The sequence below is a fragment of the Chionomys nivalis genome, chromosome 21 (assembly GCF_950005125.1).
Source record: "Chionomys nivalis chromosome 21, mChiNiv1.1, whole genome shotgun sequence".
NCBI lineage: Eukaryota > Metazoa > Chordata > Mammalia > Rodentia > Cricetidae > Chionomys > Chionomys nivalis.
The window spans coordinates 5883975-5900272 of NC_080106.1; the positions used below are offsets into that span (position 1 = coordinate 5883975).

Sequence of the window (16298 nt, forward strand, 5' to 3'; positions counted from 1 at the left end):
GTATCCATCTGGGGTCATTGAGCTGCTTCTGTGGGTGTCCTTCATATGGTCTTGGCCACCCTGCCTGTAACGTTGCTCCTCCCTCTCTATGACTGGACTCCAGGAGTTTGGCCTAGTGCTTAGCTGTGGATCTCTGCCTCTGCCCCCATTGGCCACTGGATGTGGGTTCCCTGATGACAGTTAAGGTTCATCAGTCTGATTACATGGGCAGAGCAGGTTAGTAGTTCAGTTTAGGTATCCTCTCCATGATTCCTTAGATTCTTAGCTGGGGTCACCCTTGTCTCCTGGGAGTTTCCGTAGTGCCTGGACTTTCCCTCACCCCACAATAACTCCCTCTTTCAAGATGTCTCCTTCCTTCGTTTTCCTCTCTCTCCTTTACCCTTCTGTTCTCCTCCCTGCTGCCCCTCCCCTCCCTATTTTCTCCCCCATCCCCCATGCTGCCAATTTACTTAGGAGATCTTGTCTGCTTCCCCTCCCTGTTTCTCTGGGATTGTGGTCCGTAGGCTGGTTACCCTTTGATTTATGTCTAATAGCCCACTTATGAAGGATTACATACCGTTTTGTCTTTCTGGGTCTGGGTTACCTCATTCAGTATGTTTTTTTCCCTTCTTCTTTCTTCTTTCTTTTTTTGTTTTTGTTTTTCTCCGACACAGAGTTTCTCTGTAGCTTTGGAACCTGTCCTGGAATTTGCTTTTGTAGACCAGGTTGGCCTCAAGCTCACAGAAATTGGCCTGCCTCTGCCTCCCAAGTGCGGGGATTAAAGACGTACACCACCACCGCTGGGCCAGGATGGTTTTTTCTAGTTCCATCCATCTGCCTGTAAATTTCAAGATGTCATTGTTTTCACTGCAGAGCAGTGCTCCATTGTGTAAATGTACTGTATTTCTTTATCCATTCTTCAGTTGAGGAACATCTAGGCTGTTTCCAGGTTCTGACTATTACAAATAATGCTGCTATGAACACAGCTGAGCAAATGTCCTCGTGGTGTTCATAGTCATCCCTTAGGTATATGCCCAAGAGTGGCATTGCTAGGTTGAGGTAGATTGATCCCCAGTTTTCTGAGAAACCACCACACTGATTTCCAAATTGGCTGTACAAGTTTGCACTCCTACAAGCAATGGAGGAGTGTTCCCTGACTCCACAATGTCTCCAGCATAAGCTATCATTTGTGTTTTGATGTTGTGAGATGGAATCTCAGTTTCATTTCAATTTGCGTTTTCCTGATGGCTAAGGTTGTTGAGCAGTTCTTTAAATGTCTTTCAGCTATTTGAGGTTCTTCTGTTGAGAATTCTCTGTTTAGATTTGTACCCCCCTTTTAAAATTGTATCATTTGGTATTTTGATGTATGGTTTCTTGGGTTCTTTAGACATTTTGGGTATCAGTCCTTTGTCCATTGTGGGGTTGGTGAAGATCTTTTCCCCTTCTGTAGGCTGCTGTTTTGTCTTATTGACTACTGTGTCCTTTGCCCTACAGAAGCTCCTCCCTTTCAGGAGGTCCCCTTTATTAATTGATGCTCTAAGTATCTGTGCTACTGCTGTGATATTTAGGAAGTGGTCTCTTGTGGCCATGCATTCAAGGCTACTTCCCACTTTCTCTTCTCTAAGGTTCATGGCTGGATTTATGTTGAGACCTTTGATTCATTGGACTTGAGTTTTGTACATGGTGATAAATATGGATCTATTTACATTCATCTGTATATAGATATCCAGTTATGCCAATGCCATATGTTGAAGATGTTTTCTTTTTTCTATTGTATAATTTTAGCTTCATTGTCAAAAATTGGGTGTTCATGGCTGCATGGATTAATATTAGGGTCTTCGATTCAATTCCATTGGTCTACGTTTCTGTTTTTATGCCAGTACCAAGCTGCTTTCATTACTGTAGCTCTATAATAGAGCTTGAAGTCAGGGATTGTGCATGGCACCTCTGGAAGTTCCTTTTGGAATGTAGCTTTATTATCAGCTTTCCTATTATAAATTGTTTGATGTTGTCATTGGATCCTGCTCACTTAATGGTGCAAACTTACCATATATAGCCTAGTATATTGATGCATCATGCCCCCAAGGATCATTTCTTTCTTTTTTTATTTAGGTTTCTGGATGATCTGAGTTCAGATACCAACACTCCTGTTGGGAGACTCATAGCTATCTACTATTTGAGAGCCAGTTGATCTGACACACTCTCTTTTTGTATATCACCTGTATCCTTCTAGAAGACATTCTCTCTCATACACTAACATATACACAAATTGTAATAAAATTGTTTTCAAATTTGTTGTGACTTATTAAGCAATTAGACCAAAACCAGTTGCTTTAGGTGTGTACTGGTTCTTTAAAAATCTGTTATCTTGCATTTTGTTTTTAAAAGTTTTCATTTCCTTACTGATGCAGGCTACAGGCAATCGTCTATCCTGGAAGACAACATGGTGTCTGAGTGATCCTAACAGACATGCTTTCCTTTATCACAAGGAAATGAGATCCTTCTAGTTGTCAAATCTATTTTCTACAAAATTAAAACATTCTCCAATTTTGGTGGGAAAACCTCCTCCTCCAACCAATTTTCTGTGACTGGCAAGGGAGAGAACTGAGTGCTCAGGAGTTGGGGGTGGCTGTGGCTTCTCAGAGCTTGATTTTGTTTAGACTCTTAGAGTTCCTGTCTAAGGACCGTGGTCTATATTTATACCTCCATCTCTGTGTCCCGTTCCTGTCTAAGGGGCCGTGGTCTATATTTATACCTCCGTCTCTGTGTCCCGTCTCAGCAGCGCTGCCATCTATGCTGTTGATTTCATTGATTGTAATCTATTAATCTATTTATATTGATTTTCTTTTTTTTTTTTTTTTTTTTTTTTTTGGTTTTTCGAGACAGGGTTTCTCTGTGGTTTTGGAGCCTGTCCTGGAACTAGCTTTTGTAGACCAGACTGGTCTTGAACTTGCAGAGATCTGCCTGCCTCTGCCTCCCGAGTGCTGGGATTAAAGGCGTGCGCCACCACGCCCGGCTTATATTGATTTTCTGGAAAATGATGGAGCTTTATCAATTTTGTATTCGTGAAATTTCTTATGATTTCCTTGAGATTTTATTCATTTGGGAGCTTTTTGTAGAGAGACAGTTTTAGTTTTCTCTTTTTGATCTTAGAGGTTTGCGTCTTCCCATTTCCTGGCATTTCTGTGTTGCTATCTTGATGTTTGAGTGTTTGCTGCTTAAATGATTGGTATGATTAATACATGGACTTTGTATCTTAAAAACAAACCTTTTTGTGTATTATCGTCAGTTTTTCCTATTTAGCCTCAGTTGTGAACATGGCATAGCCTAGAGTCATCTGAGAGAACATCAATTGAGGTTGTGCCAAATCAGAACATCTGGTTACTGTGTCTGAGAGAGATTGTGTTGATTCCAATTGATGCGGGAAGGCTCTTCCATTGAGTTGTCAGTATCTCTAAACAAGTGGTCCTGGGCTGGATTAGAGGGAAAGCTGAGCATGAGGCAGTGACTAAACAAGAGAGAAAGCCAGGAAATCATGTTTCCTCATGTTTTGCCTTCAGTTATTAGCTTGAGTTTCTATCCTGATCTCCCACAAGGAGGGGTTGTGACCTAGGGGTATCAACCACATAAACCTGTTCATTATCTGTGTTGCTTTTGGTTAGAGAATTTAATGACAGCAACAGAAAAAAGTTTGAACAAAATGCTACTTCAAGTGTGACTATGTTGCTGCAAAGGACCTGGGAATGTTGACTATTGGAGGAATGTTGGTAGCAGAGTATCATTAGGAATCATTTCGCTGTTTTTTTTTCCCCCTGTCTTATTTAGTTCTAACCCAGATCTGGGCTATTGAACTTCAAGTTCTTAGACATCCAAGCAGTGTTTGGCATGGGCTCTCTCAGATGGCATAAAGTTAGAGCAGACATTGGTTGTCCACTCCCACAAGTTCTGAGCCACCAGTAATCCAGCATCTTGAAGCAGGACTAATTGTAGGTCAAAGGTTTTGTGGCTGGGTTGGTGCACCAGTCCCAATACTGAAAGCTATGCCTGGTTTTACAAAGCTGTTCAGGCTTCTCATCCCCACATTCCCATGAGTCCTCTCTAGGGTCATTTTTATATAATCCAAGGAATATCCAAAGAGCTAGTTTTACTGCTTCTTTTAGAGTTAGAAAGGAAAGTGGTTCAGCCAGTGAGATCTATATAACAGAGACTGCACTGTTTTCATGTTGACTCCCAAATGCCCCCCAGTTCCAGTAGTCTCTCCCTATGCTCTCTCCCTCCATCCTTCCCCTCACCTGCTCTCTCCTGCCGCCATCTATACCCACTCCCAGTCTATCCAGAAAATCTGTTCTATTTCTTCTTTCCAGGGAGAGCCGTGTGCTTGTGTTCACCCTTGAGCCCTCTTTGTTATTAGCTTCTCTGTAGCTGTAGATTGTAGAAGAATATCCTTTACCTTACAGCTAATACCCACGTAGAAGTGAGTTCATACCATGTTTGTCTTCTTGGTCTTGGTTACTTCACTCAAGATGATTTTTTTTTCTAGTTCCATCCAAGTTTTAATATATGTCCTTGTTTTAATAACTGAGCAATACTCCATTGTATCAATGTACCATATTCTCTCTCTCTCTCTTTCTCTCTCTTTCTCTTTCTCTGTGTGTGTGTGTGTGTGTGTGTGTCCTTTTCTTGATACAGGGTTTCTCTGTAGTTTTGGAGCTTGTCCTGGAATTCCCTCTATGGACCAGGCTGGCCTCGAACTTAAAGAGATCAGCTTCTCTCTGCCTCCTGAGTGCTGGGGTTAAGGGTGTGCGCAAACAAATGTAACACATCTTTAAATAATATTCTAGATCGGGGTCTCTCTGTTTGGAAGAAATATCAGTAGCTGGACAGTCAGAAACATAACAGTTTAAGGATCACTTTGAGTTAATTTTGTGGGAATTGTGAAGTTTGTTAATTTCTGTACACATAGAATTATAGAAAGGTTGGCCGGGTAATGGTGGTGCGTTTGGGAGGCAGAGACAGATGTATCTCTGTAAGGTCTAGTTCTAGGACAGTCAGGGATACACAGAGAAACCCTATCTTGAAAAACTAAAATTAAATAAATATATAAAATGAATTAGAGTAAATTTAGTAACGTTGGTCAAGACCACACTTTTCCTGACCGAATTTCCTTAGGTCTTTTGATTAAAAGTCAACTATACCTTTCTGTTTTTGTTTTTAGCTCTTTCTTTATTCTTTCACAAATATTGAGCATATTTTTGAATACTGTAGCTTTGTGATAAGTATAGAAGTCACATTGTGTCAATACGTGTATTTTTTTCATAATCCTATTGAACATTCTGAGTGTTTCCATTTCGCAGGTAGTTTTGGAATAAGGCATTCTGTTAGAAATTGAAAATCCAGAAATTTGTTTGAATTGTATTCAGTTCATGCTGCTAAGTTACTGTACACAAAATCTTAATATTGATTCTTCATGTTCCTGTGGATTCTTTTTTTTTTTTTTTTTTTTTTGGTTTTTCGAGACAGGGTTTCTCTGTGGTTTTGGAGCCTGTCCTGGAACTAGCTCTTGTAGACCAGGCTGGTCTCGAACTCACAGAGATCAGCCTGCCTCTGCCTCCCAAGTGCTGGGATTAAAGGCGTGCGCCACCACCGCCCGGCCCTGTGGATTCTTTATCTCTGTGTTTATTCAGGTTTTATTGTTATTGTTATCTGTGAAAGACTTATTTGGTTGGATAAGCGTTCCACACAGCTGGGCAGATGGCACAGTATGCATTCTTCTTGGGGATGACCTGAGTTCATATCCCAAAGCCCAAGTTGGAAGGCTCATAACCACCTGCTCCTCCAGATCCAGGGAATCTGACACTTTCTTTTCTTGTGTGGCACCCGTATACACATGGAACACATTCTGTCTGTATACACATGGAACATTCTGTCTGTGTACACATGGAACACATTCTGTCCGTATACACATGGAACATTCTGTCTGTGTACACATGGGACACATTCTGTCTGTATACACATGGAACACATTCTGTCTGTGTACACATGGGACACATTCTGTCTGTATACACATGGAACATTCTGTCTGTATACATATGGGACACATTTTGTCTGTATACACATGGAACACATTCTGTCTGTATACACATGGAAAACATTCTGTCTGTATACATATGGGACACATTCTGTCTGTATATACATGGGACACATTCTGTCTGTGTACACATGGAACATTCTGTCTGTATACACATGGAACATTCTGTCTGTATACACATGGAACATTCTGTCTGTATACACATGGGACACATTCTGTCTGTATACACATGGAACATTCTGTCTGTATACACATGGAACACATTCTATCTGTATACACATGGAACACATTCTGTCTGTATACACATGGGACACATTCTGTCTGTATACACATGGAACACATTCTGTCTGTATACACATGGAACACATTCTGTCTGTATACACATGGAACACATTCTGTCTGTATACACATGGGACACATTCTGTCTGTATACACATGGGACACATTCTGTCTGTATATACATGGAACATTCTGTCTGTATACACATGGAACATTCTGTCTGTATACACATGGAGCATTCTGTCTGTGTACACATGGAACACATTCTGTCTGTATACACATGGGACACATTCTGTCTGTATACACATGGAACACATTCTGTCTGTATACACATGGAACATTCTGTCTCACAACAAACATAGACAAAATGTCAGAAGTTCTTCTGATCCCTAAAGCTTTAGGTGAATAATACAGATCATACACTGTTTCTATAAAAATCTGTTATCTTGCATTTGCCTCAGAAAAGTTTTCATTTCCTGACTCTGATGCAGACTTACAGGCAATTATCAGTTATAAGATCATTTTAGGATGCTCAAGGGATCATAAAAAATACCTTTATCTTTATTATAAGAGAATTAAATTCTTTTAGTAATCAAAACTTTTCTACAAAGTTAAAACATTAGATGACTTCAAGAGAATGTCTTCAGTTTTGTTGGAACAGCTCTCCTTCACCATTGCATTTTCTGTTATTAGCAAAAAAAAAAAAAAAAAAAAAAACAGAACCTGAGTGGTGCACAGGGTGAGAGTTGGCCAGTGATTTCTTGTGATTAATATTAATTGTGATTAATATTAATATTAATTTGGGAACTTTCTGCAAGAGGCAGGTTTAGTTTCCTCTTCTTGATCTCAGAGGCTCACTTCTCATTTCTCGACATGTCTGTGTTTTCCAGTTGTTGTTATCTTTGTTTGGCTTATTGCTGCTTCAGTGATTGATATGGTTAATGTATTGAATTTGTGCTGTTAAAACTTTTTCATATAGCCGGGCGGTGGTGGCGCACGCCTTTAATCCCAGCACTTGGGAGGCAGAGGCAGGCGGATCTCTGTGAGTTCGAGACCAGCCTGGTCTACAAGAGCTAGTTCCAGGACAGGCTCCAAAGCCACAGAGAAACCCTGTCTCGAAAAACAAAAAAACAAAAAACAAAAAACTTTTTCATATATTATTGTCTCTTTCTCCTAATTGGCTTCAGCTATCAACATGATGTAGCCTAGTATCATCTGAGAGAAGATCAATTGAGGCTATGCACAGATCAGAATCACTAGTTACTTTGCTTGTGGGAAACTATTGTTTGATTGATGTGGAAAAGCTCTTACACTGAGGTTGCAATACCTTAAGCAAGTGGGCCTGAGATGCATAAGAAAACTATCTGAGCTTGTGACAGTGACCAAGCAAGAGAGAAAGCCAATATGCAAAATTGCTCTGATTTTTTTTTTTTATCTTCAGTTCCTAGCAAGAGTCTCTATCCGAAGCCCCCAGTTATTGGTTGTGATCTGATAATATCAGCCAAGTAAACCTGTTCATTTTTGAGATGCTTTGGTTAGAGAATTTAATCACAGCAAGAAACAAGCAAGTTATAACAAAATCTAGTACATCAAAAGTTATTTTGTTGCCAGGTAGAACATGAGATGTTCTCTTTTGGAGTAATGTTGAAGATATTAGGACTTTAGATGGCAAAAGCTGCACACAGAGCTTAATTGGCTATTTTTGTAGGATTATGAAAAATAGGATTTTAGTGGGAAATATATTCCTTTCAGATAGTAGAGCTTGAGGTCATAGGATTTCAGTGGGAAATAGACTCCATGAAAAATTTAGCTAGAGGTAATTTATATAATATTTTGTCTCTAAATCAATCTTATTTTTCTTCATTCCCTGAGAAATTGAGTAAGGCAGAATTAAATGTAATTGGCTGATTTCCTGGACAAAGGTTTTTTTGTTTTGTTTTGTTTTGTTTTGTTTTGTTTTTGGATTTTCGAGACAGGGTTTCTCCGTAGCTTTTTGGTTCCTGTCCTGGAACTGGCTCTTGTAGACCAGGCTGGCCTTGAACTCAGAGATCCGCCTGCCTCTGCCTCCCGAGTGCTGGGATTAAAGGCGTGCGCCACCACCGCCCGGCTCTGGACAAAGTTTTGATACTGTTGGTGTGTATTACTGATGAATCAATCAAGTCTACAATGGAAAAGTAACAACTTGTGCAGAAAGAAATAAAAAGTCATTTTCATGGAGGAAAACAGCACTAGATAGTTTAAAAGTGGCAGTCCTGTGATGAAGAAGATACAGAAATTTTCAAGAGGTTTAGCACCATTAAAGAGAATGTCCTTGGTCTGTGAAGCCTAGGAAGTTACCCTCAGGATAAAGCTCCTTCCATCAATGCTTTCAGTTTATGGAAGGAATAGGCAGCTTGATTCGTAATCCCAAGAAACAAGTTCATAGAGAGCCTTCTCCAGCACTGGTCCATGCGTGGTAGCATCCATCACAACTTAGAAGCTAAATTTGGGGCCATAATCCAGGTTGTACTGGTTCTGGAAACAAGACAGATAGAAAATTGATAGGTCATAGGTTCTTCCTCTGTGGTTTGATTGAATTCAGCATTGTTGCACCCTTCTGTGTCTGACAGAGTCAGAAACCCAGTAAGGATCCTGTGAGAGTTCATTGCTTGAAGTTGTGAAAATGAAGTGAGTGTTGTATTATTTTGAGATGAGAGGATATTGAGATACCAGGCTATGAGACATCTGTCATGAGAGCTGCATAAAGGCAGTGGAAGTAGCAAACGGGAGACATGGAAATTTCCAGGGATGGAGTTATGTAAGGCCTCTGAGAATGAAACCCCACCTGTGTGAGACAGAGCTAGAGGATTAGTTAATTGTTTGCCCTGTTGAGTTTTAGTCTTGTCTTGGTTCACTTCCTTTCTCTTCTTAAAAATTTATTCTTCTCTCATTCAATATATTCCAACTACAGTTTCCCCTCTATCTCTTCCCAGTTTCTCCATTTCTTCAGAATATCTCTTCAGAATAGAGCACATATCCCAGGGACATCAACAAAACCCTGCATAACAAGTTACAATGAGACCAGGCACGAGTCCTTATATCAAGGCTGGACGAAGCAGTGGGGGAAAAGGGTTCCAAGATCAGGCAAAAGAGTAAGAGACACTCCCCATCCCCACTGTTAGCAGTCCCACAAAACACCAAGCTATACAACCATAACATACATGCCGAGAACCTGGTGCAGATCCCTGCAGGCTCAGTGATTGCTGGTTCACTCTCTGGAAGTCACTATGAGCCCTGCTGAGTTGATTCTATGGGCTGTGTTCTCCTGTGTCTATGTCCTTCTGTAAGTTAGGAAAAATTTTGACTATTAATTTTTAGAAAGTATTTTCTGGGCCTCTGACCTGAGATTCTTCTCCTTTTCCTATTTTCATAGTGTCCAAGATTTGCTGGATTTATGTTCCAGGAAATTTTTAGATTTAACATTTTCTTTACCTGATATATTCATTTCTTCTATCATATCTTCAAACCCTGAAATCCTCTGTTCCATGACTTGTATTCTTTTGGTTAAGTTTGCCTCTGTAGCTTCTACTTCATTCCTTCAGTATGTGTTTTTTTAAATTGCTTCTTTTTTTTTTTTTTTTTTTTTTGTTTTGGTTTTTCGAGACAGGGTTTCTCTGTGGCTTTGCAGCCTGTCCTGGAACTAGCTCTGTAGACCAGGGTGGTCTCGAACTCACAGAGATCCGCTTGCCTCTGCCTCCCGAGTGCTGGGATTAAAGGCGTGCACCACCACCGCCCAGCTAAGGGATGGCTCAGAGGTTAAGAACACTGGCTGTTTTTCCAAAGGTCCTGAGTTCAATTCCCAGCAACCACATAATGGCTCATAGCCATCCGTAATGGGGTCTGGTGCCCTCTTCTGGCACAGAGGTGTACATGCAGGAGGAACATTGTATACATAATAAAGGTTTTAATGTGGTGGCTCACAACCATCTGTAATGTGGTCTGGTGCCCTCTTCTGGCCTGCAGGCATACAGACAGAATATTGTATACATAATAAATAAATATTTTTTTAAAAGAAGTTGGTCTTAAGGTCTGTTTCTTGTGCTTCAGCTGTGTTAGCATTTTCAGGGCTTGCAGTGCTAGGACGGCTGTAACCTGGTGTGACATGGCTTTGTCCGTTGATGACTGTGTTCTTCCGCTGGTGTCCAAGTGATTGAGGTAATTGTGGGTCTAGGTACCAATTTCTCAGTTTGTCTTCTACTGCCTATGGTCTAGAAACATAGCATGGCAGAATTAAAAAATAAAAGGCCAGTTTCTTAAATGGAATATCGAATCTTGGAGGGTAATTACTGATGACTCATTCAGGTCTACAGTGAAGAACAGTGACTGGGGCAGAAGTAAATGAGCAGGAAAGGGTACTTTCAGTTCGGGCAGGAATTTTCAAGGAGTTTAGTACCATTATAGACAAGACCCCTGTGCGGGAATTGAAGCCTAGCAAGATGCCCTAAGGGTAAGACTCCATCTAGTGAAGCCTTCAGTTTATGAAAGGAATAAAGAAAAAGCGATTCCTAGTCCCTGGAAGCAACTCCATAAAAACCTGCTGCGCCTGCCCTCCAAGCGTGTAGAGTCTATCTCAGTTAAGAAGTTAAGAAGTCAGATTGCAGGATCATCCATCATGTGCTGGTCCTGGAAACAAGAAAGAATCAAAATGTAAGGTTATGGATTCTAACGCTGTGGCTGCAGTTCAGCATTGTTGCAGGCATTTTTGTTTGGCAGTCAGAAACTCAGTGAGGAAAAAGGAAGGGAGTGGGAACTGGGATTGCTATGTAAAATGAGAAAAGATAGTCTTTAAATAAATAAAAATTAATTAATCTAAAAAGTTTTGAATGAGAAACAAAAATGTTCCAAGAACAGAAGACAAACCAAAAAAAAAAAAAAAAAAAAACCCAAAACAAAAGAAAGACACCAGGAGAAATTAATATTACCTAACAATGGATACATCTGCCTGGAAAGTCACCCAAAATTCCTCTGCAGAAGTGGGGCCTCCATCTTCATCCTCGACCTAGTGTATCTGACTGGCTTTTCAGTGAAGCAGAAAATTTAAAGAACTTCCCTGCTTGAATTGTCAAAGTTGATATTAGCTGCTTTCTTCTGTATCCTGCAGAATGTCAGCAGACTCCTTCTGAAGCAGGAATTTCAAAAGACTGCCCTGCCTTGTTTCAGCAAAGTTCAGCAGCAGTCACTTCCTTATAATCTACCAAATAAACAAAAGCCTCCCAGACCCCTATTGGAAATGTGGGTGTTATGTTTTCCAAACTGCTTCACTCTAGGTGAAAGCATCTTTAGGTTCTCAGAGAGAAAATTTAAAAAATCATCAAGTGCCGGGAAGTTCAGTTGTAATCTTAGTTGATAGATATGTCCTGTCAAGATTCAGGAGGTCTTCTCTGATCAAAACTGATCCATCTCAATACTGAACTTCATGGCCTCTAATTTCCTGTGGGAAAAGAAGCAGAAACTCTTATCCAAATCACTTTTTGATTTCCACTTACAAAAATATTTTTTGATTTCCACTTTAGAGTTAAGATGGTTCTAACAGTCCTGTTCACAATCTTATGTATGTCAGCAGCTGTGTGCTCATTGCCATTCAAAATATTGAAAATCCACATAATACTACATAGGATCCAAACTCCCTGTGTATTTCCCAACTTTACATGACTTTTTTCTATTTATTTATTTATTATGTATGAAATATTCTGCCTCCATGTATGCCTGCAGGCCAGAAGAGGGCACCAGATCCCATTACAGATGGTTGTGAGCCACCATGTGGTTGCTGGGAATTGAACTCAGGACCTTTGGAAGAGCAGGCAAATCTCTTAGCCTCTGAGCCATCTCTCCAGCCCCGACTTTTTTCTTTTATATTACTTTTACTGTCTCTTTAAAGACCTTACTTTGTTATTTTTAATCTGTTTGTTTCATGACTGTCTATACCCATTTTCTTTTTCTTTCTTAGGTCTACATGAATTATAAAACATACAGGAATCTGTTTACAGGATTTTTTTCTATCTGAACCTCTTACTGCGTGTCACTTAGCCTTTTTTGACCATGTGAGCAAATTTTTAAACTGCTGAACTACACTGTGTCTTCCTCTTGTGGCTTTGGTTGTTGGCTTTATCCACTTTTCAGATCATAAAAGCAAAGACCAAAACATGTTGTCTGCTCAGAGGTATATGACCAAAAACTGCTTTCAGCCTTCCTAGATTCAGAATGCTAATAGTTGTGCTGCCAGAGGTAAAGGGCTTGCTAGAAGTCAGAAACTGTTAAAGGAGCCATAAAAATTCAAACCACATGTTGATATGCCAAAATGCTGGCTATTGCTCTTGATCTTAGCTCTTTTGCTCTTCATTCTTTTGGGTGGCCTCTAAGTTTTTTTTTTTTTTTTTTTTTTTTTGGTTTTTCGAGACAGGGTTTCTCTGTGGCTTTGGAGCCTGGCCTGGAACTAGCTCTGTAGACCAGGCTGGTCTCGAACTCACAGAGATCCGCCTGCCTCTGCCTCCCGAGTGCTGGGATTAAAGGCGTGCACCACCATCGCCCGGCTTGGCCTCTAAGTTTTTAATAGACATTTCTTTTTTAAGGCAGTATCCCATTCCCAGGATACAGAAATGACAGAGGTGAAGCTCCTATTCAGTTTCCTTCCAAAGTGACTTGGTGATTACCTTGTACTGTATATATCATGGAATAAGTGTGGAGAGAACCAGAATTGTATGACCATACTGTTAAAGGAGTAAACATTTACAATGTTGTCAGTATCATGCTTTCTGTTGCACACATGTATGGGATACTATAGCATGCAGTGACCTATGATGATGTGCATGTTGACTTCACTTGGGAAGAATGGACTTTACTGGATCCTTTCCAGAAGAATCTTTACAAAAATGTGATGCTGGAGACCTACAGGAACCTCACAGCCATAGGTAAGACTGGGTTTTCCTTCACCTTTTAAAATAAGGGGAGAACTGTTCCTTAGTTTTTGATGCTCTTCTGCAGTTTGATCGAGAAGGAAGAATGAGGTGAAGAAATGAGGCATGTTTGTACTGAAGATAATAATTTAAATTTTGTACCGTTTTCAATAATATATGATACATTTTCTGTTACTATATTTTAGGGTACAGCTGGGAAGACCACAATATTGAGGAACACTGTCAAAGTTCTCAAAGACATGGAAGGTAAGTATCCTGTGCAAGCTCACACAAACGTGCCTCTGAAGAAATTGTAATGTGTCCTGGAAGTTGTAAACAGAAGCAACAGTGCAAATCCACACAGTTTCAAGTGCATTGATGATTAAGCTAATGTTACTCATATGTTAGTTGTGACTGTGCTAATTTTAGTGAGAGGGGCAGAGTCAAGGAGCATTTGATGTGGAGAAACCTTAATTTCTATACCACATCTCTATGAGAAGCTGAAAATCAAACTATGTTAATTCAATATGGAAACCTTTTGTTATTTTTCCTTTACTAGGTAGATCATTTATCACTCTAACTACAAGCCATAAGAACACAGGGATATAGGTACGCATAACATATTTCCTTCTCAGAAAAATTAGAAGATACATAGCAGTGCCCACATTAAGGATACTTGTTGAATTTGTTTCAAGTGTACAAGTCATTGTTTTTCCAACTTCATTGTTAATATATTAAGAAATTCATCCTGAAGAAAAGCCCTGTGAATACTAGGACTGTGTAAATATTTCTATTTGTCCTAGTTCAATCAAAAATATATTATGACTCATTTATAAAAATTTATAAGTGCAATAAGAGAGATAAAGGTCTGAATTTTTCCAGCTTTCTTCAAATATGTGAAAACTCTCATATAAAAAAAGATTCTGCAAATGTTAAGAATGTAACAAAGGATCTTACCATCACAGGACTCTGCAAAAATGCAAAATAACCTGTAATAAAGGGGAACACATGAGTGTAAACACAGTGATAAAACCTGGAGATGAGCCGGGCGGTGGTGACGCACGCCTTTAATCCCAGCACTTGGGAGGCAGAGGCAGGCGGATCTTTGTGAGTTCCAGACCAGCCTGGTCTACAAGAGCTAGTTCCAGGACAGGCTCCAAAACCGCAGAGAAACCCTGTCTCAAAAAACAAAAACAAAAAACAAAACAAAACAAAAAAAAAACATGGAGATGTGAGTCCTCTTCACAATGGACCAAATTGTAAAATTTATTTATAGAGATATAAGTATTCAACCGTGTGTTGAATGTGGCGAAGGTCTTAAATGTGCCATTTATCCTTGCAGGCATGAAAGAAGTCATACTGGGAAGAAACCTTCTGTATATCTTCAATCTGTTAAAACCTTTGCATATGACAGTCATCCTCAAATGCATGAGAGAACACATGTTTGTGAGAAACTGTATAAATGTGATGAATGTGGGAAAGCCTTTGAGCGACACTCTGGTCTTCTAAGGCACAGAAGAGCACATACTGGAGAGAAACCCTATGAATGTAATCAATGTGGTAAATCCTATGTTTATCACTCTTCTCTTCAAATTCATAAAAGAACACATACTGGAAAGAAACCTTATCAATGCGATCAATGTGGTAAAGCCTTTGCACAACGTGTTCATCTCAATACACATAAAAGAACACATACTGGAGAGAAACCTTATCAATGCGATCAATGTGGTAAAGCCTTTGCACAATGTGTTAATCTCAGTATACATAAAAGAAAACATACTGGAGAGAAACCATATAAATGTAATCAATGTGATAAAGTCTTTGCTAATCACTGTTATCTTCAAATACATGAAAGAACACATATGGGAGAGAAACCCTATGCATGTAATCAGTGTGATAAATCTTTTGCTCATCAGAGTAATCTTCAAAGACATAAAAGAACACATACTGGAGAGAAACCCTATGAATGCAATCATTGTGGTAAAGCGTTTGCATGTCATGGTAATCTTCATGCACATAAAAGAACACATACTGGAGAGAAACCCTATGAATGCAATCACTGTGGTAAAGCATTTGCACATCATGGTAATTTTCTTGCACATAAAACAACACATACTGGAGAGAAACCTTATGAATGCAACCAATGTGGTAAAGCCTTTTCTCACCCCAGTTATCTTCAAACACATAAAAGAACACATACTGGAGAGAAACCCTATGAATGCAACCAATGTGGTAAAGCCTTTTCTCACCCCAGTTACCTTCAAACACATAAAAGAACACATACTGGAGAGAAACCCTATGAATGCAATTACTGTGGTAAAGCGTTTGCACGTCATGGTAATCTTCGTGCACATAAAAGAACACATACTGGAGAGAAACCCTATGAATGCAATCAATGTGGTAAAGCCTTTGCACAACAAATTACTCTTCAAATACATAAAAGAACACATTCTAGAGAGAAACCATACAAATGTAATCAATGTAGTAAAGCCTTTTCATGTGATACATATCTTAAAAGGCATGAGAGAAGACATGCTGGAAAGTATAAATCAGCATGGTAAAGGTTTTGTTTATCACAATGCTCTTCAGATGCATTAAAGAACACATACTGGAGAGAAATGCTATGAATAATCAGTGGCAAAGCCTTTACACAACATGGTCATCTTCAAATGCATACAAGAACACATACTCGAGTGAGACCCTGTGAATATAATCAGTGTGGTAAAAACCTGTGCATATTTCATTAATCTTTGAAATTGTGAGAAAAAGTAATACTGCAGAGAAACCCTAAAAATATACTGTTAAAATTTTAGAGTGTACAGCAATAAAACTTTTTATATGCAATCAATCTGTTAAATCCTTTGTATATTAAAAGATTCTTTGAATATGTGTAAACAATACTGGGGGCTTATAAAATATTGGTTAGATCTTTATTTAACACACTTGTATTCAGTAGAAGAGTATTCTGTAGTCAAAAATGGATATGTCAACAATCTGTTAAAGCTTTTTTTAAAATTATG

The 16298-nt window shown here is 39.3% G+C and overlaps 1 protein-coding gene across 2 annotated transcripts in view; it reads left to right on the forward strand.

The window, feature by feature from the left end:
• LOC130863324 (zinc finger protein 431-like) overlaps positions 1–16298 on the forward strand; it is a 32445-nt gene that overhangs the window by 1964 nt on the left and 14183 nt on the right. Inside the window, exons 2-4 of one of the 2 annotated variants that reach the window (XM_057753247.1) lie at positions 13167–13293; positions 13485–13545; positions 14621–16108. The exons of the other annotated variant lie outside the window; for it this stretch is intronic. Of the exons in view, the coding sequence (XP_057609230.1) occupies positions 13167–13293; positions 13485–13545; positions 14621–15839 (1407 nt within the window). The 3' untranslated portion in view covers positions 15840–16108. Of the gene's footprint in view, positions 1–13166; positions 13294–13484; positions 13546–14620; positions 16109–16298 lie in introns of those variants that run through there. 2 annotated transcript variants of the gene reach the window in all.